We start from the raw sequence: 27463 nt of genomic DNA on the forward strand, positions 1-27463 counted from the left end.
TACATGCCAAATATTGTAGAAGTTGAGAATACAACACTAAATCACACTGAAAACAATCTGGAACCTCATGGAGTTTATATTCTAGTGGGAGGATATGAAAACTAAATAGGACAGTCAGGAAAGGCTTCAGAGAAAAGGTGATCCAAAACATCAAAATTCTCAAGGAGGTGAGAGAGTAGGTCATGCTGACAATCTATAAGAAGAGTTCTGGCGAGTTTTTTCCCTTGGGAGATACCTAATTTAGGGTATGTGTATGGAAGCAGAGGGTGCAGTAAGTAAAAAGGGAAGACGAAAGAAGGATGGATGAAACCTACAAAGCAAGAAAGAGCAAAAACAAGAAAGATAAAAAGTGCCATAGAGAGAAACAATACAAACACCAGCAATTCTATGGTTTTTAATGATATCAAAATGACACAGCATTGATAACACTAAATCTTTTAGGTTCTCTGAATCGCAGTTTGTTCATCTTTTCTGTAAAATGATGATAATAATGTCTATCACCATAAACAAAACTGAGTATAAGGCAAAATTGTTTAAATTGAAGTTATACTGCTTAGTAAAAGTCAAGAGACAAAAAACATCTGATACCCAATGAAGTAAAATATCTTGCCTGATTTATTTTATCTACTCAGTCGGACCTTATGATGAGCACAATTACTAGTGCAATCTTAAAACGAAAATAAGAGATTTTTGTTTTGTTTTAAATTTTATTATTATTTTTTATTTTTATAATTTTTAAATGGTAGAGAGAGGATTTCACTATGTTGCCCAGGCTGGTCTTGAACTCCTGAGCTCAGCTGATCCTTTGGGAGGCCTCCCAAAGTGCTAGGATTACAGGCATGAGCCACCATGCCTGACCATTGTTTTTAATTTTAAAAAACATAAAAGAAACATGTTCATATCAAAGACGTTAAGTGGGCTGTAAAATGGAAGGGAGAGAAAGAAGGAAAATATATTAAGAATCAAAAAATTATCAGCCAGGCACGGTGGCTCACGCCTGTAATCCCAGCACTTTGGGAGGCTGAGGCGGGTGGATCACTTGAAGTCGGGAGTTCGAGACCAGCCTGACCAACACGGTGAAACCCCATCTCTACTAAAAATACAAAACTTAGCCGAGCATGGTGGCACATGCCTGTAATCCCAGCTACTCAGGAGGCTGAGGAAGGAGAATTGCTTGAACCCGGGAGCTGGAGGTTGCAGTGACCCAAGATTGAGATCGTGCCATTGCACTCCAGCCTGGGCAGCAAGAGTGAAACTCTGTCTGAAAGAAAAAAAAAAAAAAAAAAAAAAAGGCCAGGCGCGGTGGCTCACGCCTGTAATCCCAACACTTCGGGAGGCTGAGGTGGGCAGATCACCTGAGGTCGGGAGTTCCAGACCAGCCAGACCAACAGGGAGAAACTCCATCTCTACTAAAAATACAAAATTAGGTGGGCGTGGTGGTGCATGCCTGTAATCCCAGCTACTTGGGAGACTGAGGCAGGAGAAGGTTGTGGTGAGCCAAGATTATGCCATTGCATTCCAGCTTGGGCGACAAGGGCGAAACTCCGTCTCAAAAAAAATTATCAAATCTGCCTTGTAGTGCCAATGATTAGTTTACCAAATCCTCCAACACAAGAAGGTAGAAATGGGTGCTATTACTTCTCCTGAATGCTTGTTCTTTAGGAGGAAATTGTGTAGTTATTTACACCTGTAATGATTATTTCACTATGATTACTAATCTTAAAACTCACAAACAACCTACTAGACATAAAACATTTCTTGTATAGTCTAGGAGGAAAGATGAGATGGAAGAAATACGGTTTCAGGAGGCTTTCTCGGGGGCTGACTCCAGTATTTATTACCATGTTCAGATATAAAGTAAGTAAATTATTCTTAGAAGTTCACACAAGCATACAGTGGTCTCTCTCCCTCCTTTTCTTATTCCAGCCCAGTTACCAGCATTAAAATTGGCCAGTATCAGGCCGGGCGCGGTGGCTCACGCTTGTAATCCCAGCACTTTGGGAGGCCGAGGCAGGCGGATCACGAGGTCAGGAGATCGAGACCACGGTGAAACCCCGTCTCTACTAAAAATACAAAAAAAAAAAATAGGCCGGGCGTGGTGGCGGGCGCCTGTAGTCCCAGCTACTCGGAGAGGCTGAGGCAGGAGAATGGCGTGAACCCAGGAGGCTGAGCTTGCAGTGAGCCGAGATCGCGCCACTGCACTCCAGCCTGGGTGACAGAGCCAGATTCCGTCTCAGAAAAAAAAAAAAAAAAAAAAAAAAAAAAAAAAAAAATTGGCCAGTATCTGTGGCTTCCTTTCCCTCTGTCTCTCTCCCTACTTAGATTTTCGTTAAAAAAAAAAAAAAAAAAAAAATGCAGGGCGCGGGGGCTCACACCTGTAATCTCAGCACTTTGGGCGGCCGAGGCGGGCAGATCATGAGGTCAGGAGTTCAAGACCAGCCTGACCAACATGTTGAAACCCCGTCTCTACTAAAAATACAAAAATTAGCCAGGCGTGGCAGCGTGAGCTTGTAATTCCAGCTACTCAGGAGGCTAAGGCAGAACTGCTTGAACCCGGGAGGCAGAGGTTGCAGTGAGCTAGATCTTGCCACTGCACTCCAGCCTGGGCAACAGAGTGAGACTCTGTCTCAAAAAAAAAAAAAAAAGGGCCAGGTGCGGTGACTTACGCCTGTAATCCCAGCATTTTGTGAGGCCGAGGCAGGCAGATCATGAGGTCAGGAGATTGAGACCATCCTGGCTAACATGGTGAAACCCTGTCTCTACTAAAAATACAAAAAATTAGCCAGGCATGGTGGCGTGAGCTTGTAATTCCAGCTACTCAGGAGGCTGGGGCAGGAGAATGGCATGAACCTGGGAGGCAGAGCTTGCAGTGAGCCGAGATTGTGCCACTGCATTCCAGCCTGGGCAACAGGGCAAGACTCTGTCTCAAAAAAAAAAAAAAAAAAAAAAAGGGCCAGGTGCGGTGACTTACGCCTGTAATCCCAGCACTTTGTGAGGCCGAGGTGGGCAGATCATGAGGTCAGGAGATTGAGACCATCCTGGCTAACATGGTGAAACCCTGTCTCTACTAAAAATACAAAAAATTAGCCAGGCATGGTGGCGTGAGCTTGTAATTCCAGCTACTCGGGAGGCTAAGGCAGAACTGCTTGAACCCGGGAGGCAGAGGTTGCAGTGAGCTGAGATCTTGCCACTGCACTCCAGCCTGGGCAACAGAGTGAGACTCTGTCTCAAAAAAAAAAAAAAAAAAAAAAAAGGACCAGGTGCGGTGACTTGCGCCTGTAATCCCAGCACTTTGTGAGGCCGAGGCGGGCAGATCATGAGGTCAGGAGATTGAGACCATCCTGGCTAACATGGTGAAACCCTGTCTCTACTAAAAATACAAAAAATTAGCCAGGCATGGTGGCGGGTGCTTGTAGTCCCAGCTACTCGGGAGGCTGGGGCAGGAGAATGGCATGAACCTGGGAGGCAGAGCTTGCAGTGAGCCGAGATTGTGCCACTGCATTCCAGCCTGGGCAACAGAGCAAGACTCTGTCTCAAAAAAAAAAAAAAAAAAAAAAAAAGGGCAAACGCGGCAGCTCACGCCTGTAATCCCAGCACTTTGAGAGGCAGATCATGAGGTCAGGAGTTCGAGACCAGCCTGACCAACAAGGTGAAACCCTGTCTCTACTAAAAATACAAAAATTAAATGGGCGTGGTGGTCGTCGCCTGTAATTCCAGCTACTCAGGAGGCTGAGGCAGGAGAATCGCTTGAACCCAGGAGGTGGAGGCCGCAGCAAGACAATATCACGCCACTGCACTTCAGCCTGGGCGACAAAGCAAGACTCCATCTCAAAAAAAAAAAAAATAAACACACACACACACACACACACACACACACACACACACACACACACAAACATGGTAATTCTTAGGCAGCCTGCATCCAAACTCAGATGGGTGCCTGCCTAACTCCTACTAGAAATAAGAATGGACTCTGTAGCCCAAGAAGGACAAGGGCTCTAAACACTTAAGAAAAATATCTGAGTATGCAAGATTTATTACTGCATAGAAATAAGTAAAGGGATATATTATACAAGTAATTTCCTTTTTCTCTCTTTTTCCTGTCTGAAGCCAGTAACTCCTCATATGACAATTTTTCAAAATTCTTTTTAAAAAAATTAATAGAGGCCGGGCATGGTGGCTCACGCCTGTAATCCCAGCACTTTGGGAGGCCGAGGCGGGCGGATCGCCTGAGGTCAGGAGTTCAAGACCAGCCTGGCCAACATGGAGAAACCCCATCTCTACTAAAAAAAAAATTAGAAAATTAGCTGGGTGTGGTGGTGCATGCCTGTAATCCTAGCACTTTGGGAGGATCAGGCAGGAGAACTGCTTGAAACCGGGAGGCAGAGGTTGTGGTAAGCCGAGATTGCGCCATTGCACTCCAGTCTGGGCAACAAGAGCAAAATTCTGTCTCAAAAAAAAAAAAAAGAGATGGGGGTATTACTATTTTGCCCAGACTAGTCTTGAACTCCTGCGCTCCGAGTGATCCTCCCAAAGTGCTAGAATTACAGGCATGAGCCACCATGCCCAGCCACTCATCTGATAATAATAATTATTATTATTTTATTTATTTATTTATTTATTTATTTTTTGAGACAACGTTTTTGCTCATGTTGCCCAGGCTGGAGTGCAATGGCGCGATCTTGGCTCACCACAACCTCCGCCTCCTGGGTTCAAGCGATTCTCCTGCCTCAGCCTCCCGAGTAGCTGGGATTACAGGCATGTGTCCGGCTAATTTTGTATTTTTAGTAGAGACAGAGTTTCTCCATGTTGGTCAGGCTGGTCTCGAACTCTCGACTTCGGGTGATCCGCCCGCCTCGGCCTCCCAAAGTGCTAGGATTACAGGCGTGAGCCACTGCGCCCAGCCTCATCTGATAATTATTTAGATCAAACTGAAATAAAAAAAATCAGTAGATGACAATCTGCTATGTATAAAACATAACAATAATACTAGTCTGTGAAGAAACAAAGAAAAAAGTCAAAATAGCGAGATAACTTGACTTAAACAAGCAAAGCTATGAAAACTAAGTCTGTATGGAATTCACAAAACTGTCAGAGACAGGAAACTTAAGAGACTGAAAACAAAGGAAAAAGATAAATGGGAACTTCTCTATTATGGGAAATGTCAACAGTGACATTCTTTTCTGAGGTAGAACCAATCTTTTTTTGATTTTGAGACAGACTTTTGCTCTGCCGTCTAGCTGGAGTGCAGTGGTGCCATCATAGTTCACTGCAATCATGACCTCTCGGACTTAAGCAATCCTCCAGCCTCAGCCTCCCAAGTAACTGGGACTACAGGTGCATGCCACCATGTATGATTAATTTTTTAACTTTTTTGTTTTTAGAGATGGGGGTCTCACTATGTTGCCCAGGTTGGCCTCGAACTCCTTGGTTCAAGTGATCCTCCTACCTCAGTATCCTAAAGTGCTGGGATTACAAGCATGAGCCATGGCACCCGGCCAATAGAACCAATCTTAACAAATTTATAAATGGCCCTGGAAAAAGAAATGCAGAGTTTAAGTTCCAAATCTACAGTTGAAATTATATCTAAAGTAGGAGATGCTAAATTCATGACAGTAAACTGAAAGATTTTGCACACTTCAGCAAGCAAGTGGCAGGTCATCTTCAATACAGACAACGGTAAGACAAAATGTTTGGGGAAAACTTATTTAAACATAAAACAATGGGGCCAGGCATGGTGGCTCAGGCCTGTAATCCCAGCATTTTGGGAGGCCAAGGTGGGCAGATCATTTGAAGTCGGGAGTTCAAGACCAGCCTGGCCAACATGGTGAAACCCTGTCTCTACTAAAAAATACAAAATTAGCTGGGCGTGGTGGCCTTTAATCCCAGTTAGTTACTAGGGAGGCTGAGGCAGGAGAATCACTTGAACCAGGGAGGCAGAGGAGTCAGCACTCCAGCTTGGGAGACAGAGTGAGACTCTGTCTCAAAAAAAAAAAAAAGAGCCGGGCCCGATGGCTCACGCCTATAATCCCAGCACTTTGGGAGGCTGAGGCGAGTGGATCGGCTGAGGTTAGGAGTTCGAGACCAGCCTGGCCAACATACTAAAACCCGTCTCTACTAAAAATACAAAAAATTAGCTGAGCACAGTGGCGGGCGCCTGTAATCCCAGCTACTCTGGAGGCTGAGGCAGGAGAATCGCTTGAACCCGGGAGGCGGAGCTTGCAGTGAGCCGAGATTGTGCCATTGCACTCCAGCCTGGGCAACAAGAGCGAGACTCCATCTTAAAAAAAAAAAAAAAAAGGGAACTGGGAGCAGTCTTAAATTGTTTATTAAAAATGTCAGCAAAATGCATTGCTAAACAGGCCCATGATTTTAGAAATACGAAAAATGAGTACAGTTATGTGGCAATTGCCTCTGGAAAATCATGTGCAGTTGTGACTTTCATCATGCGCAGTTATGATTTCATGCTAGGAGAGCTATAAAAGGATTAGATAAAGATCCATGGAAAAAACAATTGAGATTTGGGGGCTGTTGGATATAAAAAGCGAATAATTACATTCTCTAGAAAGGCTGAAGAGGAAGCTAAGTGAAATCTATAAAGCTATGAAAAATATGAGAGGAGATAAGAAGTATTTGACAAATTTTACAATATCAGAATAATTTGAGTGTAAACTTTATAACTTTTTTTTTTTTTTTTTTGAGATGGAGCTCGCCCTGTTGCCCAGACTGGAGTGCAGTGGCGCAATCATGGCTCACTGCAGCCTCTGCCCCCTGGGTTCAAGTGATTCTCCTGCCTCAGCCTCCCCGGTAGCTGGGATTATAGGCACATGCCACTACTGCCCAGCTAATTTTTGAATTTTTAGTAGAGACGGGGTTTCACCATGTTGGCCAGGCTAGTCTCAAACTCCTGACCTCAAGTGATCCACCCGCCTCAGCCTCCTAAAGTGCTGGAATTACAGGCATGAGCCACCGCTCCTGGCCAAACTTTATATCTTAAGAGAGGTAAACTTAAAACAAAATGGAAGCACTGCTTTATATGATGGGCTATAAACTTACTGAGTCTTTACTACAAGTAGTAAAAATACAAAGTTTTAGAAATTTGGGTAAGTTAATTGATGCAGACCCATGTCAGGGAATGGGGCAAAAAAGTCTAAAATATATCCCTAATTTTGAGGGGGCACTGAATGAATTATCATGCCCATTTCTTTAGATCTCTTCATAGGGCCTTAGTTTAAAAGCATGATAGTCATATTTTGAAGTTGTAAGACCTGAGATAGCAAAAATGGGAAGGAGACTGTATTTAGAGAAATCTCCTTAAATAATAAGCAAGAAAGAACTGCAGATTGGAGCCAAACACAGTGGCTCATGTCTGTAATCCCTGCACTTTGGGAGGCTGAGGTGGGCGGATCACCTGAGGTCAAGAGTTCCAAACCAGCTTGGCCAAAATGGTGAAACCCTGTCTCTACTAGAAATACAAAAATATAGTCGAGCATGGTGGTATGTGCTTGTAGTCCCAGCTACTTGGGAGGCTGAGGCAGGAGAATCGCTTGAACCCAGGAGGTGGAGGTTGCAGTGAGCTGAGATCACACCACTGCACTCCAGTCTGTGCGACAGAGTGAGACTCCATCTCAAAAAAAAAAAAGAAAGAAAGAAAGAAAGAACGAACTGCAGATTAATCTTGACAAACCAAATATCTTGGCTAATTAGAAAAAAAGGCACCTTTGCAATAGGAAATGAACATAACAGCTATTCTGCTGTCCAGGTCTTCCATTAAACTCTGATGTACCCCTCAAAGCATTCAGCAGTTATAAAACAGGGTGGGTTTGTATTTAGCATGTTACTGATTTACAGACTCATAAGCAAAAATAAAGAAGCGTAAGTAGTCTGTTGGTCCAAGTTTCAATAAAGGGTCTTTTTTTTTTTGAGACTTGCTTTGCCACCCACACTGGAGTCCAGTGGCACGATCTTGGCTCACTGCAACCTCCGCCTTCTGGGTTCAAGCGATTCTCCTGCCTCAGTCTCCCAAGTAATTGGGACTACAGGTGCGAGCCACCACGCCGGGCTAATTTTTGTGTTTTTAGTAGAGATGGGGTTTCACCATATTGGCCAGACTGGTTCCACCTGCCTCGGTCTCCCAAAGTGCTGGGATTACAGGCATAAGCCACCGTGCCCAGCCAAAAGGGGCCTTTCTTTTTTTCCTTTTTTTTTTTTTTTTTGCTCACTGCAATCTCTGATTCCCGGGTTCAAGGGATTCTCCTGCCTCAGCCTCCCAAGTAGCTGGGACTACAGGCGCGTGCCACCACGCCAGGCTAATTTTTTGTATTTTTAGTAGAGAGGGTTTCGCCGTGTTGGCCAGGATGGTCTCGATCTCCTGACCTAGTGATCCACCCGCCTTGGCCTCCCAAAGTGCTAGGATTACAGGCATGAGCCATGGTGCCCGGCCCAAAAGGGGCCTTTCTAAAGGCATTTTATAAAAGGTGTTTGAAACACAAACCTGAAAAAAAACAACTGTATTTTAACAAAGGTAACCTAATGCTTATCCAGTGCTTTTTCCGCCCCCATATCTGCAAACGGGTGTAGAAGTGAAAAGAACAAGCAGACATAACACAAAATTATTTTCTTTCTTTTTTTTTTTTTTTTTAGACGGAGTCTAGCTCTGTTGCCCAGGCTGGAGTGCAGTGGCGCGATCTCGGCTCACTGCAACTTCTGCCTCTGGGTTCAAGCAGTTCTCCTACCTCAGCCTCCCAAGCAGCTGGGACTAGAGGCACCCGCCAGCACACCCAGCTAATTTTTTTGTAGTTTTAGTAGAGACAGGGTTTCGCCATTATTGACCAGGCTGGTCTGGAACTTCTGACCTCAGGTGATCCGCTCACCTCGGCCTTCCAAAGTGCTGGGATTACAGGCGTGAGCCACCATGCCCAGCCACAAAACTATTTTCTTTTCTCTTCTTTTTTTTTTGGAGACTGAGTCTCTGTCACCCAGGCTGGAGTGCAGTGGCAGCATCTCAGCTCACTACAACGTACGCCTCCCGGGTTCAAGGGATTCTCCTGCCTCAGCCTCCTGAGTAGCTGGGACTACCGGAGCCCTCCAACATGCCCGAGTAATTTTTGTATTTTTAGTAGAGACGGTGTTTCACCATCTTGGCCAGGCTGGTCTCGAGCTCCTGACTTTGTGATCCGCCCGCCTCAGCCTCCCAAAGTGCTGGGATTACAGGCCTGAGCCAACGCGCCCAGCCCAAAACTATTTTCTACTCCAATGTGCAAAGCAACCTAACATGAAAAACCTTAAATATTTATTCTTACTTTCCTTGTTAATGACTGGACTGTATTAACCTCGTATTTTCATTTGAAAATCATCTGGTTTCAATGATAATTGCTTTGTCATCAAAACAAATAATTTTTTTAATTTAGTTTGATGACTGACAGCATGGCTAGAACATAAACAATTTTAAACTTCATTATTGTATATTTTTTCCTGTGAGGAATAACTAGCTTCCACATTTTTTAGAATGTTTTTCCTATTTTGTTACAAAAGTGTAAGCCGAATAAAAGTAATTTTTAGGAGGTCGAGTTTAAAAGTTTTCACTAAATTAATTAACTAATTAATTAATTATTTTTGAGACAAAGTTCACTCTGTCACCCAGGCTGGAGTGTAGTGGCACGATCTCGGCTCACTGCATCATCTGCCTCCCTGGTTCAAGCAATTCTCTTGCCTCAGCCTCCTGAGTAGCTAGGATTACAGGCACCTGCCACCACGCTCAACTAATTTTTGTATTTTTAGTAGAGATGGGGTTTCACCATGTTGGCCAAGCTGGTCTCAAACTCCTGACCTCAGGTGATCCACCCGCCTCGGCCTCCCAAAGTGCTGGGATTACAGGCGTGAGCCATTGTGCCCAGCCTAAATTTATTTTTTAAATAAGTAAGTCTAGCTATAGGTAACAAGGCTAAATACAGAAATGCGCATGTAAAAAGAAATGAACTTGGGAATGTACAGTGAGAAGACAAGTTTCCCACTGGCCATTGATTTAACAGCTTGCATCACATTGCAACTATCTTTCCTTGTTGATAATATGGGAATGAGTTAAAGAAATAGAAGAAATTAAAAGGGAGAAAGATTAAAGTCTGAGAGTGAGGTAGCAAAAGAGTTCAAAATAAAGTAAATGCTTCTAGAGAAAGTAAGTAAAAGGGGGCATGAAGAATTCCACTATAAATCATGCTGTGTGCTTAGACATCACAACTCCAGAATTACTCTAAGTGCTACCTTTTCTTGATGAACAAAGCGCAAGTAAGTGACCTTTGGTACCGACACCTAACTGCACCAATAGTCAAAATATCCTGTAACAGAATCGATCAAGACCACTTAAAATTGCTTAATTTTGATGGTACTTTGTGATAAAAGCATGAGCCAACTGTGAAAGACTATCTACCAGGCCCGCCTTTTCAAAAACTAAACATTATTGGGTGTGGTTGGTTGATTATGAAAAGAGAAACTACATTAATTCTTGGTAGTTTTGACAACGCCTTTAATGATAAAGAAGTGTGTTTAACATGTGTCTCTCATGTTCACTATGGTAAAGTTGATCAGTTTAACTCTTTGCAAACAAGCAAGAGATCCTGCAAGCAGGAAGCTTTTCTGTGGAACTCCTGACGCAACACAAACCATAACAGTTACTGCAAAGCTTAATGCAAACCCTCTAGAGTCCACGTTGACAAATTCTTTAACAAGCCCTGTGGTTACAGGGAAGCTGGTTTCACTGTGACTCACTCCTGCTCAAACAGTTTACTGGAAATGAAGGGGAGGGGGAATTTTCAGAGAAGTCATGTGATGGCCAGACAAACCACAACCAGTAAAGGTTCATCAGAGTCAAAAACAGGTCCCAGCAACAACTGACACCCAGAGTGTTCAAATGGTACTAAAGTGTATAAAAATGTGTCCTGTTTAGTTTCAGATCATCTACACCATAAACTCTTTCATGAATCTGTATATGTAAAGGAAAAACTTCACAGCAGGAAAAACCAGCAGGCATTGACATGGTGTAGGCAACTGCAACTGCACACACTTCATAGGAAAATGTGCTTAAAAGAGAATAGCATTAGTGGAATGCCAAAGCACTTTCATGAGTATTTAAATAATCTTATCAATTCCTTCCCCATAGTCTTTAAACTCAAATGATCAAACACATATTCTATCATTATCAAAAGAATCCTTCACTTTGACCCTGTACTTTGAAAAGGGATGTTCGCTAGATAAATGTCTATTTTGTTTTACTGCATTAAAAAAAAGGCATTGGCCATAAGGATGAGAACTACCATTACAACTGATAAACTGTTTTTTGGTTTTATATTTTCACTAGTAAAATAATGTAAATAACTTGAAACTTCTGAATAGGACAAAGATCCTATTAAGCTAAAAAATAAGATTTTTTTCAGCCTTAAATTTAATACAAATTAGTAAGGTAAAAGATACTAGTATTAAAACTTAATTTAGGGATTTAGCTTCAACATACAGAGTAGGTAGCAATTATTGATTATTAATTACATTAATTACTGTAGTCCTAAATAGAACCTAAAGATGTTCCCTTAAAAAAAGATTAAATTCAGAAACTATAAAATAGCCTTTGGGGAAATATTCAACCTAAAATGGTCTGCAGACTCATGAACGATACTCAACAGAAAGACAAGCTAATTGATATGAAAATAGCTTTTTTTTTTTTTGAGATGGAATCTCACTCTGTCACCTAGGCTGGAGTGCAGTGGTGTGATCTCGGCTCACTGCAACCTCCGCCTCTCGGGTTCAAGCGATTCTCATTCCTCAGCCTCCCAAGTAGCTGGGATTACACGTGCCTGCCATCATGCCCAGCTAATTTTTGTATTTTTAGTACAAAAAATTTTGTATTTTTACAAGGTTTCACCATGTTGGTCAGGCTGGTCTTGAGCCCCTGACCTCAAATGATCCACCTGCCTTGGCCTCCCAAAGTGCTGAGATTACAGGCATGAGTCATCATGCCAGGCCCCGATATACTTTGAAAAGGTGAAGTTTTAAGACTTTTACATTTCTGATTTAATTTTAAATTTCCTATTCTGATAGCAATAATAAGAAGTAGGAAATTTCACATAGTCAGCAACCTAACACTGTGAGAAAGAATCCAAGTAGCAGGTCACTAAAACAGATGGCATTTAGGAAAGTAAACTTATTCAAAACATATTCTTGTAAGTAAATATGTACCACAACATTTCTACTCTATTGTGTAAGCTTTAAATACAAAAATACCACAACCACTCCCGGACTCCTCCATTATTTCAGTAATACTGGCTGCCCTAATTTTTCAGGATACATCGTGCAAATAAGTTCTTCTATTTTTCTAATTCTTTTATTCCTAAAGTATCTTTAATTTTTCTTTTTGGTTATACAGCTTACAGAATAAACAAATCACAAGAATCTTCATTTGTTTCTAAAGTATATAATTTTACGAAAGTTGTTTTACTCAATGTGAATTAAAATTTACAAATCTAAAAAAATAAAAAAATTTAAAAAAGTAAAAAAATTTGCAAGTCATTTAACTTGGTGTCTTTTATATTATCTTCAGATGACAATTGCTCTCAGATGACTATTAAACTCAAAGATGCAAAAAATCTTCCTTTCTTTGTAAAATTACTGGTGTTCAATTACATTTTACAGCAAAATAAGACTGAATATTAATGGACATGTTTCATGTAATGCTACACTTTTTCTTACTGTTATTTCATCATCTATTCAAAGTATCCACTGCATGACTAGTATGTGCAACAGTAGGCAGGCATTGTTGAAAATACACACATTTTTAAGCCCCCTTCTTAAGGATTTACAGACTCCTGGAGAGATAAGAAAAGTCTATAAATAGTTTTAAAAGAAGGTAGAATGTGATAAGTGACACAAGAAAGACATAGCTGGGCTGAGATAGGAATTCAGAGACAATTTGAGAGGAGTGAAGGGGATGAGGTAGGGGTAGGAAGGGAATCATAAAATAGTTCACAAAGAAGCCAGCAGCACATAAATTGAAAGGTAAGAAAACTGAAAAAGTAGACATGCAGATAGGAAGAAATGACACACTAAGCAAAGTTACGAAAAAGAACAATACCGCATAGTGGTGGAGGAAAAAGTTAAATTATTCCAAATGATCAGGCCAGTAATTTTTAAACTTAAAAACTTGAGTTCTTTAATTAAAAGAAATCTCTCTCCCTCTCCCTCCCTCCCTCCAATCTCTCTCTCTCTCTCACACACACACACACACACACACACTTTTCGATGGGTATTCTAGCAGTTTTTTAAGGTTCAACTTGAAAACCATCAATGCAGAGGATAAAAAACTGTTAAAGAGAAATCAGAAGTAGTTGTAGGTTGGGGCCAACTAATGAAGAAAACTGGGTTAGTTTAGATTTCACTCTATACACAGTGGGAGCCATCACAGATTTTGGAGCAGCAACATTTCATAAGTAGAGATATTTTTCAGAAAATTATTTTTGTTACTTTGTGTGGGAAAAGATTGGGAGAAAAAACTAGTAAAGAGTAGACCTACTAGGAAGCCGCTGGCAATATTTAGGTAAGGGTTGACAAAGGCCTGAACCAGTAGTGGGAAGGGAGAAGAGAGGGCATATAAGATACTATGGAGATAGAATCAACACGCCTTAAAGAATTAATTACTGGGGATGGGAGGAAAGGAGGGAGTCAGATGACTCAGATTTTGACCCAAAGCGATTGTTAGGATGGTGATAGCATTAACAGAACACAGGAACAAAGAAGGAAAAGAAGATCATAGACAGAATAATTAAACCTTGCATAAAACAGTCCACAAAGCACATAAACAGCTATCTAGACCTAACTTTTATAAATGATGCTAAAATTGCTCAAGGTCAGAGGAAGCTACATTCATTCATGTGTACCTCTCACAGACATCTAGTGGAAACATGATAGAAAGCCAAGAGCAAAAGGAAGTCAGCTTAGTGGAAAAATACTGCCTAATCTCAACATTGTACTAACAAAAATACAGCAGGTATCATAATAAATCAGAATACAAATAAATGCTTTAATCATCTTTTTTTTTCCCTTAAAACATCTATACTACGACATCCAACCATTAGTCAAGACTGGAATTTAAGCAAATAAAATTGTTTCATAACAACTATTTCTTTTTTTTTTTCTTTTTGAGACAGAGTCTCGCTCTGTCGCCCAGGCTGGAGTGCAGTGGCGGGATTTTGGCTCACTGCGAGCTCTGCCTCCCAGGTTCATGCCATTCTCCTGCCTCAGCCTCCGGAGTAGCTGGGACTAGAGGCGGCCGCCACTACGCCCGGCTAATTTTTTGTATTTTTTAGTAGAGATGGGGTTTCACCGTGTCAGCCAGGATGGTCTCGATCTCCTGACCTCGTGATCCGCCTGCCTCGGGTGTGTTGGGATTACAGGTGTGAGCCATCGTGCCCGGCCACAACAATTTCTTAGTAAAATCACACACACCATTTAACCTAGTTGGAGAGCACATGGCAAAGCAATGAAAGCCAAGTGTTTTTTTTGTTTGTTTTTACTTTCTTGGCTGATAAACTTATTCTACTAAAGGGCTTTACCTTCAAAAATAAAAACCCATATTTTCTAACTCATTGTCATGCAATCTTAAAATTTAAATTTCCACTCATAGTTACTGATTGATTTTACTTAATTTGCCGTTTTAGCTACAGTTGATTCAACTTTTCCGTATTTTATTGCTTCTATCAAATTGGAGGTTTTACCAAATACACATTATCTACGAGCAGATCCCAGCAATAAAGTCAGATAAACTTTGGATCTTTGCTAAACTGATTACTATAAGAATTTGTAAATCATAACCAATAAGATGTGACTAGAAAGATGTCAATAAAGTTATAGCTTAGCAAATAAGAACCCAGTATCTTTTTAATATACCATTGCTAACATTTATAAAAATATAATAGGAAAAAAGATGCAAATTAGAACAACAAAATATAAGACAAAACTAACATATTAAAATCACTTGGAAAATAGTGTTGGAACAATATACAATTAATTACCTAAGAAAGAAAAAAGTTAGATTCCTACATCATATCATATGTAAAAATATTTTCATAGATTAAAGACTTAAACATAAAAGAATAAAACCATAAAAGTACTAAAAGAAAATACAGGCCAGGTGCAGTGGCTCACGCCTGTAATCCCAGAACTTTGGGAGGCTGAGGCTGGCAGATCACTTGAGTTCGGGAGCTCGAGACTAGCCTGGCCAACATGGTGAAACCCCATCTCCACTAAAAATACAAAAATTAGCTGGGCATGGTGACATGTGCCTGTAATCCCAGCTACTTGGGAGGCTGAGTTACGAGCACTACTTGAACCTGGGAGGCAGAGGTTGTAGTGAGCCAAGATCACGCCACTGCACTCCAGCATAGGTGACAGAGCGAGACTCTGTCTAAAAAAAGTAAAATGTAACAAAACACACCCAGTAAATGACATGGAAAAACTACTGGGAATAAGGAATAATACTGGCAGCATATGACAAAAAGCATCTTCTTAAATATGTAAACCAGTAAGAAAATGAAAAATACATTATAAAAAATAGATATATGCACCTGTTAGATGAACATTCTATTTCTTCTTTTTTATTTGTATTTTCAGCATTTCATTATAACATACTTTGTAGTAAGAAAAAAACTCGTCATAGCAAAGGTGAAAATATTTGATGGCGTGGAAAAATGTTCATGTTTTTAGATTCAAATCAAGCTACGGAACAACAAACAATATAATTTCACTCTTAGGTATATAAATATTTATAGAGAAAAGACTAAAGGGCACTCACCAATTTTCTACAATGAGATGTATCACTTTGTAATAAAAAATAATTTTATAATAACATCAGTATCACATGTCTATGATACTGTGAAAAAGGAACTTGTGACTAAAATTTATGGTATGATTCTAATTTTTATAAAAAGTTATGTATGCAAAGAAAGCAGTCTGGAATACAGTGATTATTACCCTACACTGGGGAGAAGGTGTGTGAGCTTTCACTTTTTACTTTATAATATTTCTGGAATGTAAGAATCTTATTACTAAAAGCACTTGTATAATTAAAAAATATGCAGATCTGTAAAACATAATATAAGCAAAGGGCCTAAGACAAGTTCATGATTGAAAGCATTAAAAATCTTCTCTTTGCCAAGCCATAGCAAGAAACTCTCCATTGAACAAGAATTAAAACATTAGTACTCTCTCAGATAATTTATAACATGGAAAACCAGAAACAGTCTCTTTCCACTTGTTCTCCCTCACCCCTTCAACTGCAAAACAACTATAAACAAATAAAAATTAAAAATCTTATACAACTTATCTAAAACTGGGAAAAAGTATGTAAGGAAAATTATATCCACATCCACTGAAATCTATCATAAGCCACAAAATTGATGGAAACTGGTGAAAAAATCATGAAAAGGAATAAAGAAAAGAAAAATCAGGCTGAGCACAGGGGCTCACACCTGTAATCCCAGCACTCTGGGAGGCCCAAGCGGGTGGATCACCTGAGGTCAGTAGTTTGAGACCAGCCTGGCCAACATGGTGAAATCCCATCTCTACTGAAAATACAAAAAATTAGCCAGGCGTGGTGGCGGACGCCTGTAATCCCAGCTACTTGGGAGGCTGAGGCAAGAGAGTGGCTTGAACCCAGGAGGCAGAGGTTGCAGTCAGCTGAGATGGCACCACTATACTCCAGCCTGGGCAACAAGAGCAAAACTCTCTGTCTCAAAAAAAGCAAAAAACAAAAAACAACAAAAAAAAAATGAAAAATCAAATCAAAGCAAATATAGGAAAAAAAAACTAGTTCTTCACTTTTTATTGCATTAACCTGGATGAAAATATTGCTACATTATGGTATGGTAAACACAGTACTACTACCATGCCCAGCTAATTTTCTGTATTTTTGGTAGAGATGGGGTTTCACCACATTGGCCAGGCTGGTCTCGAACTCCTGACCTCAAATGATCCGCCTGCCTTGGTCTCCCAAAGTGCTGGAATTACAGGCATGAGCCACTGCACCAGGCAACAGTATATGATTTCTAACAAAGAATATGAAACAGTATGTGTGTACATTTTGCTCACTTGATTTTTCAATATAAATAAGCAAATATGAAATTAGGGACTGAGAAATGTACAGTTTATCTTAAAATAGTGATTTTAATTATTGGCTTTACAGTATGAAAATAGCCAAACCTCATAACCAACAGAAGTATTGTGTGCATTCTGGTTTCCACGACTCAAAGAAAAAGTGGAATTAGAGACGATCCCCTCAAAAAGTAACTAATCAGGGACATAAGAGATGAAAGAAAAAGATTATTACCCCAACAGTAGATAGAGACTGAGAAAAGAAACGGTCAAAGTCTTCAAGAGCTCAAATTATATGGATAAAATAAAGAATTCTTCATCAAATTCCAGAAGATCTTAGTTTTTGGAATTGAGCTTTTAGATGGCAATAAGCCTATAAAATTCATTATTTAAAATTCTAAAATCAAAACCCTGCAAAGAATGAAATAAGTCTTCTAGTCTGATATTCTAGCCAACATAGGGTGTGCTATGGATGGGATCCTTGAGAGATATCACACGGAGACAAGGCACTCACTGTACTCTGTGGGCAATACGAATGACTTTTCTTAGTTTAAACCACTAAATATTGGGGTGATTTGTTACTCAGTAATACACAACTGGAATACTCTTTGTTCTAAAAATAACCCCAAAACATAGAAAACAGAAACGAGAACTCAATCTTTGATGAAGCTAGCATTAATAAATGAGGACAGGACAAACAGAAGAAAAGATTATACCTGAGAGCGTACAGGCGAGGGATATGTAAGAGAAGCAAAATACTTTGCCCCACAAAACTCCAGAAGAGCTCTTCAGCAGAACTGCCAGAAGAGGCTGGCATAGGGCTGAAAACAAAGAGAATGCAAAAGACTCCCAGGTCCCATCCCTACTCAGCATAGCCAGGCAACTCTCTCCCATATCAGTAGGAGACATAGTCTCTAGACAAAAGTGAATGTTCTGGGCTCAGGACATACTTGTGCTTGGTTTGTGTAGGTATTCACAGATGGAACAGAAAGTGAGTCAAGCAACAGTCCAAATACTAAATGGAGATCTCTAACCCCTCTTCCCTAGTCTAGCTTTAGCATGTCAGCAGCAAGGCTGATACAGATGTTCCTTGACTTACAATGGATGACATGTCTTAACCCCTTCGTACTGAATATATTGTAAATCAAAAATGCATTGAATACATCTAACCTACCAAACATCATAGCTTAGCCTAGCCTCCCTTAGACATGCTCAGGAGACTTACATTAGCCTACAGTTGGGCAAAATTACAGTACACTGCAGAGTATGGACGTTTACCCTCATGATCACCTGGCTGACTGGGAGCTGTGGCTCACTGTTGCTACTTGGCATTGTGTGAGAGTATGGTACCACATATCGCTAGCTGGGGAAAAGATCAAAATCCAAAATTCGACCTATGGTTTGTACTGAATGTGTATCAATTTCATACCATTGTAATGGTGAACAATCATTAAGTCGAACCATTGTAAGTCAGGGACTGTCTGTATTGCCTAGACAAGAAATTGAAGGATCCATCATAGAGAAACTGAACTATCCCCAAGAAAAGATCAACAGACACTGATACATGGAGGTTCTCAGTAAATATTAAGCCTGGATGCCACTTGACTGTACAATAGGGAAGCCTCACCATCACTACACCTGGCCTGTATGCACATAGCTTCCACTTAGCTTTTAAGTGCCTTTTTTTTTTTTTTTTTGAGACAGAGTCTCACTCTCACCCAGGCTGGAGTGCAGTGGCGCAATCTCGGCTCACTGCAAGTTCCACCTCCCAGGTTCACGCCATTCTCCTGCCTCAGCCTCCCAAGTACCTAGGACACAGGCGCCCGCTACCATGCCCAGCTAATTTTTTTTTGTATTTTTAGTAGAGACAGGGTTTCACCGCGTTAGCCAGGATAGTCTCGATCTCCTGACCTCATGATCCGCCTGCCTCTGCCTCCCAAAGTGCTGGGATTACAGGCTGAGCCACCGCGCCCAGCCTTAAGTGCCTTATTCTTATATAAACATACAAATAAGGATTATCAGGCTTTGAGGAAAGCCTCGAACTCCAAATTGAACAAACAGAAAAGATGATGCCTGAAAAACACATACAAATTGCTTTTTGAAAATAAATACTTAACAGCAGAAAAACATTTCGATATAAGACTTAGAAGATAAACTTGGGAAATCTCATAGATAGTAAAATGAGATAAATATTAGAAGCAAAAAGGTTTAAAAAATTAAAAGGATGGGCATAGGAGGCCTAACATTGAAGCAACTAGAATTCAGGAAGCAAGAACACAGACTAAAGAGGGAAAACTCACATAAAAAATACAAGAACATTTCCCAAAACTAAGGAACAAGTTTTCTGAGCACCTATCAGAGTACACTTTATTTGTTTTTTTGTTTTGTTTTGTTTTGAAACGGAGTCTTGCTGTGTCGCCCAGGCTGGAGTGCAGTGGCATGATCTTGGCTCACCACAACCTCTGCCTCCAGGGTTCAAGCGATTCTACTGTCTCAGCCTCCCAAGCAGCTGGGACTACAGGCGCATGAGACCACACCCAGCTAATTTGTTTGTATTTTTAGTAGAGATGGGGGTTTCACCATGTTGGCCAGGCTGGTCTTGAACTCCTGACCATAGGTGATCCACCCACCTCGGCCTCCCAAAGTGCTGGGATTACAGGCGTGAGCCACCGTGCCAAGCCCAGAATACATTTTAAAAAGACTATACCTCAGATAATGAACCTGAAAGCTTCTAGAGAGAAAAAAAAAACAAAAGTAGACTGCTTATAAAGAGGACTCAGAAAGGCATCAGTCCTCTGGATACCAATTACAGAAACTTGAAGACAATTGAACAATGCCTTCCAAATTCTAGGTATAAAAAGTGATTTTCAACCCACAATCCTATATTCAGTTAATTAATTGTGAATGAAGAACATGCTAGTTTAGAATGTATGGTATCACATTTTCCATTTACTCACCCTTTCAGAGAAAGCTACAGCAGAATATGTTCAAGCAAAATGAGGGTGTAAATTAAGAGAGAGGAAGACAAGAAATCTAAACCAAGACAGAAGCAACTGTGCAGAAGGCCAACTGAACAGCATGTCCAGAATGGAGTGGGAGCATGGAGGGCTCCAGAGAGATGACTTCATGAAAAAAAAATGGAATTGATATAATTTTATTTGTGTTACCGAGTGGAAAGTGGTATCATGAGATGTTTTTACAGAGCTGTTGGAGGGGAGAGAAGGCAAGCCAGAGATTTAAAGACTATGCAAATTTGAAAATGTTAATTCTAAGAAAAAAAGGTTTAAAAACAAAAGGGGAAATAATGATAGTACATTAGTTGACTTATGAGAGAACAACTCTCATACCCATTTGGAATCCAAGTCATAGCAAAAAAATGTATAGCTGCAAGCCACCTTATATTTATTCTACTTCAACTTGCTGATTTCATATAGATAAAAAAAGAATTTTAGAGATGTTAAATGACATACATTAGTTAGTGCCATAACTCAAAGAACTATCAGTTGTCACAAGTCTCACCCATCTACTTCTGTGGACAGACTGGTTTCAGTAATCAGAATATACCAGTAATGCTGGCATTCTGAGTTTTTGTTCTACCTATAAGTATGTGAAATTTGGGAAGTAACAACTAAATCTGCTGTTTTCTATAAAGTTAGAAGAATGGTACCTTTCCAAACTCCCTCAGAGTTAACACAAAGGTCATATTAGATATTGGATTTTTAAAATGCTAAAAATAATTTTAAAAGTTTATATTTATAATAATTATTAGCATTAATATAAGCATTATGATGTCATGAGAGGCATAATATTTGGTTGGCAGATAAGGCAAAGCAGATACCAGGGCAATTTGCTCTTTCCACAAAGAGTAGATGTTCATGGCTCTTTATTTCATTTGGTTTATATTTGGCTATTCTAAATTCATATTTGAAAGTTTTGTATTTAATTAAAAACTATAACCATACTTGGTTGAATTTTATTTCATAATGCTTCTTGTTGTTGTTGTTTTTTTTTAGGTGGGGTCTTGCTCTGTTGCCCAGGGTAGAGTACAGTAGTGCAAATGCAGCTCACTGCAGCCTCCACCTTCTGGGCTCAAGCAATGCTCCTGCTTTAGCCTCCCAAGTAGCAGGGACTACAGGAACGCACCACCCTATGCAGCTAATTTTTCATTTTTTGTAGAGATGAGATCTTGCCATGTTGCCCAGGCTGGTCTTAAATTTCTGGCCTCAAGCAATCCTCCTGTCTCAGCCTCCCAAAGTTCTGGGTAATAATGCATTTTTAAAAAGCCTATCTGACTTGAAGATGGAGACTCAATCTTTCAACAATGTTTTTAGGAACTTTCCTGAAAACAAAACACTCTGTGGAGATAATTGAGATAGAGGCTGATACACAGATTGCGATTAGGTCAAAAAAGCCTCAACCAATTATGTTATCACTTGCCTAGGCCTAGCATTTAGTATTTTTCTGTTCTGAAAGTTTACCTTGCTCATCTTGAGGACACTGTCTAGAATACTCCAGGGCATTCATTAATCTGACTGAGGCAAAGGCAAGTCTGAACTGCTGAATAGTTTGAACTGTTAAATATTATTCAAAAAGAAAGTTCAGGCCAGGTGTGGTGGCTCACGCCTGTAATCCCAGCACTTTGGGAGGCCGAGGCGGGCGGATCATGAGGTCAGGAGATCGAGACCATCCTGGCTAACATGGTGAAACCCCGTCTCTACTAAACAAAATACAAAATATTAGCCAGGCGTGGTGGTGGGCGCCTGCAGTCCCAGCTACTTGGGAGGCTGAGGCAGGACAATGGCGTGAACCCAGAAGGCAGAGCTTGCAGTGAGCCGAGATCAGGCCACTGCACACCAGCCTGGGTGACAGAGTGAGACTCCGTCTCAAAAAAAAAAAAAAAAAAAAAAAAAAAAAAAAAAAAAAAAAATTTGTTTTTTGTAGAGACAAGGTCTCACTATTGCCCAGGCTGATCTCAAACTCCTAGGCTCAAGTGATCTGCCCACCTCGGCCTCTCAAAGTGCTGGGATTACAGGCATGAGCTACCACACCTGGCTGGAGCCTAAGCGTTTGAAGCTGCAGTAAGCTGTGTTTGTATCACTGCACTCCAGCCTGGGTGACAGAGTGAGACCCTGAATCAAAAACAAACAAACAAAACAAAACAAAAAAAAGGAAGAAAGAAGCAAAGAAAGAAAAAGTTCTAATATTACTATTGTCATATATACTACTACATATTGCTTACTAGTTTAAAGTTTTAGTAACTACTTAAGAATTTGATATAATTCATGTATTCCCCTAGCAAACATTTCAGCAGCTCTGCACACTATGTGGAATACAGAATGAAGCTGCTTTCAAGGGAGGAAAGGGCCACTATAGATATAGCCATAAAATAAGATTTCTTTCTTTCTTTCTTTCTTTTTAGAGACAGGGTCTGTTGCTTAGGCCAGAGTACAGTGGGATGATCATAGCTCACTTGCAGCCCCAAACTCCCGCGCTTATGCACTCCTCCTGCGTCGGGTTCTCAAAGTGCTGGGATTACAGGAGTGAGCCACCAAATCCGGCCTTTGATGTTATGTTTAACAATTAATTAAGAAGTTCTATTATTTTGGACTCAGAGCAGCAGTCTGCTTGGTAATACCTCTAAACAAATAATGGAGAAAGTAAGTTTCAGCTCCTTAACATCATTGGCAACATTAATTTACCCTGGTTTTTGACAAGGTGTTTTAGTGTATTAAGAGTTGTCTTATTGCATTTTTCTATAATTTTCTATTCTAAGATCAAGATTATCTTTTATATTTTGACCTTTCTAAACATTCTATCTCAAGTAATATTTTTCTTTCTTCTTCTTCTTTTTTTTTACTTTAGCAGTTTTCCTCTTCAGAGTAACTACTAACAATTTTACCTTAATAGCCTCTTTAGGAAGAAGTAAAGTGTTCTATTTTCTATCCCCACTGTTCTTACTTGTGCAGACTCTGCATGTTCCAGCATCTCTTCAAATTCCTGATACTCTTCATCATCTGGTTCAGCACCTGAGAGGCGAGCTGCTCTGGCCATAAAATACGGAGGCAGCTCTCCGATTGCTGTACCGATACCCTAGGTGAAAAACCAAAATACTTACAATAAGGTTCTCTTCTCAACAGTGACACTTAATAGATCAAACCCATACTCTTCTATATCACCAGAAGCATTTTGAGATGCAATATATTGGGGGAAAGCATACGCTACGTAATCAAAATAATAAGAGTTTGAATCCTGGCTCTAATTCTGACCTATCTGATGCTTGGCAAGCATCACATAAAACCCTTAAAACAAGCCAGGCACAGTGGCACGCACCTGTAGCCATAGCTACTCAGGATGCTGAGGCAGGAAGATCACCTCAGCCCAGGAGTTTGAGGCCAGCCTGGGCAACATTCTGAGATTCCTGTCTATAAAAAAAAAAAAAAATCTTGACACAACACCTGGCTCATTGTAGACACTAAGTAAATTTTAGTTCTCTAGAATCTCTACTTAGACTCTATTATTTTTATCATTTGCCCCCCCTCCGCTTCTGGTATCGAAATGATCTGGTAATAAGAATTCACCAGTGACTGGGCATGGTAGCTCACGCCTGTAATCCCAGCACTTTGGGAGGCCAAGGCAGGCGGATCCCGAGGTCAAGAGATCAAGACCATCCTGGCCAATATGGTAAAACCTCATCTCTACTAAAAATACAAAAATTAGCTGAGTGTGGTGGCGTGCACTTGTAGTCCCAGCTACTCCGGAGGCTGAGGCAGGAGAATTGCTTGAACCTGGGAGGCAGAGATTGCAGGGAGCTGAGATCACACCACTGCACTCCAGCCTGGCAACAGAGCAAGACTCTGTCTCAAAAAAAGAAAAAAAAAGAATTCACCAGTATATGTGTTAGATAAAAATTCTCCAGGAAATATTCTGGAACTTCAGAAGTTGCTTTAATTTAAATATAACTTTTCTTCTGTTAAAACTTTTAACAAATTGTGGTCAGAAAGCCCTTTGAAAACTAAACATTAGGATGAATAAGTTTTCTTTTTCTTTTTTTTTGAGGTGAAGTCTCACTCTGTCATGAAGGCTGGAGTGCAATGGCATGATCTTGGCTCACCGCAACCTCCGCCTCCCAAGTTCAAGCAATTCTCCTGCCTCAGCCTCCCTAGTAGCTGGGACCACAGGTGTGTGTCACCATGTCTGGCTAATTTTCGGATTTTTAGTAGAGTCAGAGTTTCACCATGTTGGCCAGGCTGGTCTCGAACTCCTGACTTTAGGTGATCCACCCGCCTTGGCCTCCCAAAGTGCTGGGATTACAGGCATGAGCCACCGTGCCCAGCCAAGCTCTGCTAGTTCTTAAAAAGCAATGTTAAGCATTTCAGTTTGCTCTGTCTTATGGCTTTGCCTCCAAATGCTTTGAAAAGAATTCCCAAGGGACCAAATCAAATTCAAACATTTTGTATTCACAATGGGTGGAACCAACAATTTCCACGTGTAACTACATTATCCACACTTGAAACAAGAATTCTGAAAAAGAGTCCAGGTGTAGTGGCTCACGCCTGGAATCCCAGCACTTTGGAAGGCCGAGGCGGGTGAACTGCCTGAGCTCAGGAGTTCGAGACCAGCCTCGGCAACATGGCAAAACCCCAACTCTACTAAAATACAAAAAATTAGTGGTGTGTGCCTGTAGTCCCAGCTATCCGGGAGGCTGAGGCATGAGAATTGCTTGAACCCAGGAGGTAGAGGTTGCAGCAAGCTTATGGGTGACAAAGCGAGACTCTATCTCCAAAAAAAAAAAAAAAAAGAAAAAAGAGAAAAAGAATACTTAACTGCCAAAAGATTAAGCCTAAATTTAGTCAAAAAACAGACAGAGAAGGCAGGAGAGACATATATACATGGATATAGGTAAAAACCAAATCATATATATTGCTAAACAAGAAAAGTTGGTCAGACGTCATGGCTCACACCCATCATCCCAGAACTTTGGGAAGCTGAGGCAGGTGTATTGCTTATGTACATGAGTTCAAGACCAGCCTGGGCAACATAATGAGGCTGTCTCTACAAAAAATTATGCACTTGTGGTCTCAGCTACTTGGGAGGCTAAGGTAGGAGGATCACCTGGGCCCAGGAGGTCAAGGCTGCCGTGAGCTGTGATCATGCTACTACATGGGTGACAGAGTGAGACTCTGTCTCAAAAAACAAAAAAAAACAAAAAAAAAACCACGGTAATGTTAGCCAACTTTGGAGGATGTTAGAGAACCAACTTATTATTTTAAAAATTGGTATAATAAAGATCAAGTATTTATCTTTTTCTGATATAAACTATATCTCAGGGTAACTAAATTAGTGACAAGGAAAAGTTTTCCTTCATCAAAGTATTATTTCAGGCCTGGTACGGTGGCTCATGCCTGTAATCCCAGCAGTTTAAAACCAGCCTGGGCAACACAGCAAAACCCTGCCTCTACAAAAAATTAGCTTGGCATGGTAGCTTGTGCCTTTAGTCCCAGCTATTCAGGAGGCTGAGGTGGGAGGACTGTTTAAGCCTGGGAGGTCAAGGCTGCAATGAGCTGTGATTGTGCCACTGCACTCCAGCCTGGTGACAAAATGAGACCCTGTCTCCAGTTAATAACTAAAAAAAAAGGTGTAATATAACTGGGATATTAATATTTTATAACCGCTAATAAAATAATGGACATATATAATAAAAAGTCATCCATGGTGCTAATATCACGAAAAGGAAGGAGAAGCAGACATTGTATCTCGTGATAGAAATACACAAGGCAATGAAGTGTATTCCTATTTACAAAAAAAAAACACAATTTATCAACTCAAAGGAAACACAAGGAACAGAGCAACATGCTTAAATTATACTAATTAGAATTTAGTCAGTAAAATTCAGACCGTGGGAAATTATTTAACAGTTTCTTCAGCATAGATTTGAAAAGAAATAAAATCCCAGCACTTTGGGAGGCTGAGGCAGGCGGATCACTAGGTCAGGAGTTTGAGACCAGTCTGACCAACATTGTGAAACCCCATGTCTACTAAAAATACAAAAAATTAGCCGGGTATGGTGGTATGCGCCTATAATCCCAGCTACTCGGGAGGCTGAGGCAGGAGAATCGTGGGAATATGGGAGGAGGAGGTTGCAGTGAAACGAGATTGCGCCATTGCACTCCAGCCTGGGTCACAGTGCAAGATCCCATCTCAGAAAAAAAAAAAGAGAGAGAAACGTAATCAGAAAAATTTGAACACTAATTGGATAACGAATTTTAAGAGACCACTATAGTTTCTTTTAGGTGTGATAATGCTTTTTAGGCCCCAAGGCTGATATGTTTACAGATGATGTGTGTTATGATATCTGAGATCAGCTTCAAGATAATCGAGAAGAGAATGAGAAAGGGTATAGATACAACAATATAAACTATTAGTTAATACTAGCTGAACTTGAGTGAGAGTATATTAGATTCATTTTATAATTCTCTGCACCTCTGGAAAATCTTCCATAGAAAAAAGTAGGACAGAAAGTGTAATATTTTACTCAAAACATGAACTTCTCCTAAGTTCAAATGTTAAGTCAAATGTTCAACAGTTCTGAAAGCAATCATGTGATTCAAGCTCATGACAAATTTCCTTAAAGTTAAGAAGGAAGTAACATAATGGACTGAAATGAAATCAAGAGCTGTATACTGTCTTATATGTAGTTGACTATATTTACTGTTATATTTTAGTTTAATTCTCCTAGTGTTTTCCCATATTAGCAAGAAACAATGGGAATCATGGGTCAGTACTCTCTTATTATGCAAATAAATACAAGGGAATTTAGTTATCCAGGCAGGTGTCCCAAAACACATTATATTCTAGACACAGACATTTATTTATCTCAAGTTAGATACTGAAGTCTCATCATTTCATAATCCTTACAATTTTATGATTCTCTATAAAATTCAAATATATATTTATATAAGATACAAAATTCTTTACATTTGTTTATATTCAAAACAAAACATAAATTGTGGAACACCAAAAACTGTCAGCCTAAGTTTAATTAAGGAGAGAGAATGACTAGCTTCCTTATTGCAAAATAAGTGGTATGTACAGTCAAGCAATAATTCAGAAAGCTCTCCTCCAAACCATCTACTACATACAAATTTATTACCCTTAAATCCTTCTTAAACTAGAGAAGAGTTTAATATGCACAAAATATGCAAACCAGCTGATAACACAGCATCTTCTTGGAGTGCTAATTTTATTCAAAGATTTTAGGGAAGACAAAAATTCTGAATTTGTACTTTTAAAAAGTTTTGTCAGGTGATGTGGGGAAAAAACATTTTGTCAAGTG

General features: G+C 40.2%; 1 protein-coding gene across 4 annotated transcripts in view; it reads right to left on the bottom strand.

The window, feature by feature from the left end:
* VMP1 (vacuole membrane protein 1) overlaps positions 1–27463 on the bottom strand; it is a 139617-nt gene that overhangs the window by 45441 nt on the left and 66713 nt on the right. For all 4 annotated transcript variants that reach the window (XM_055257860.2, XM_055257861.2, XM_055257862.2 and 1 more), the window contains one exon: positions 23089–23220. In XM_055257860.2, the coding sequence (XP_055113835.1) occupies positions 23089–23220 (132 nt within the window). The remainder of the gene's footprint in view (positions 1–23088; positions 23221–27463) is intronic.

This window comes from Symphalangus syndactylus, chromosome 20 (assembly GCF_028878055.3).
Source record: "Symphalangus syndactylus isolate Jambi chromosome 20, NHGRI_mSymSyn1-v2.1_pri, whole genome shotgun sequence".
NCBI classification, from domain to species: Eukaryota; Metazoa; Chordata; class Mammalia; order Primates; family Hylobatidae; genus Symphalangus; species Symphalangus syndactylus.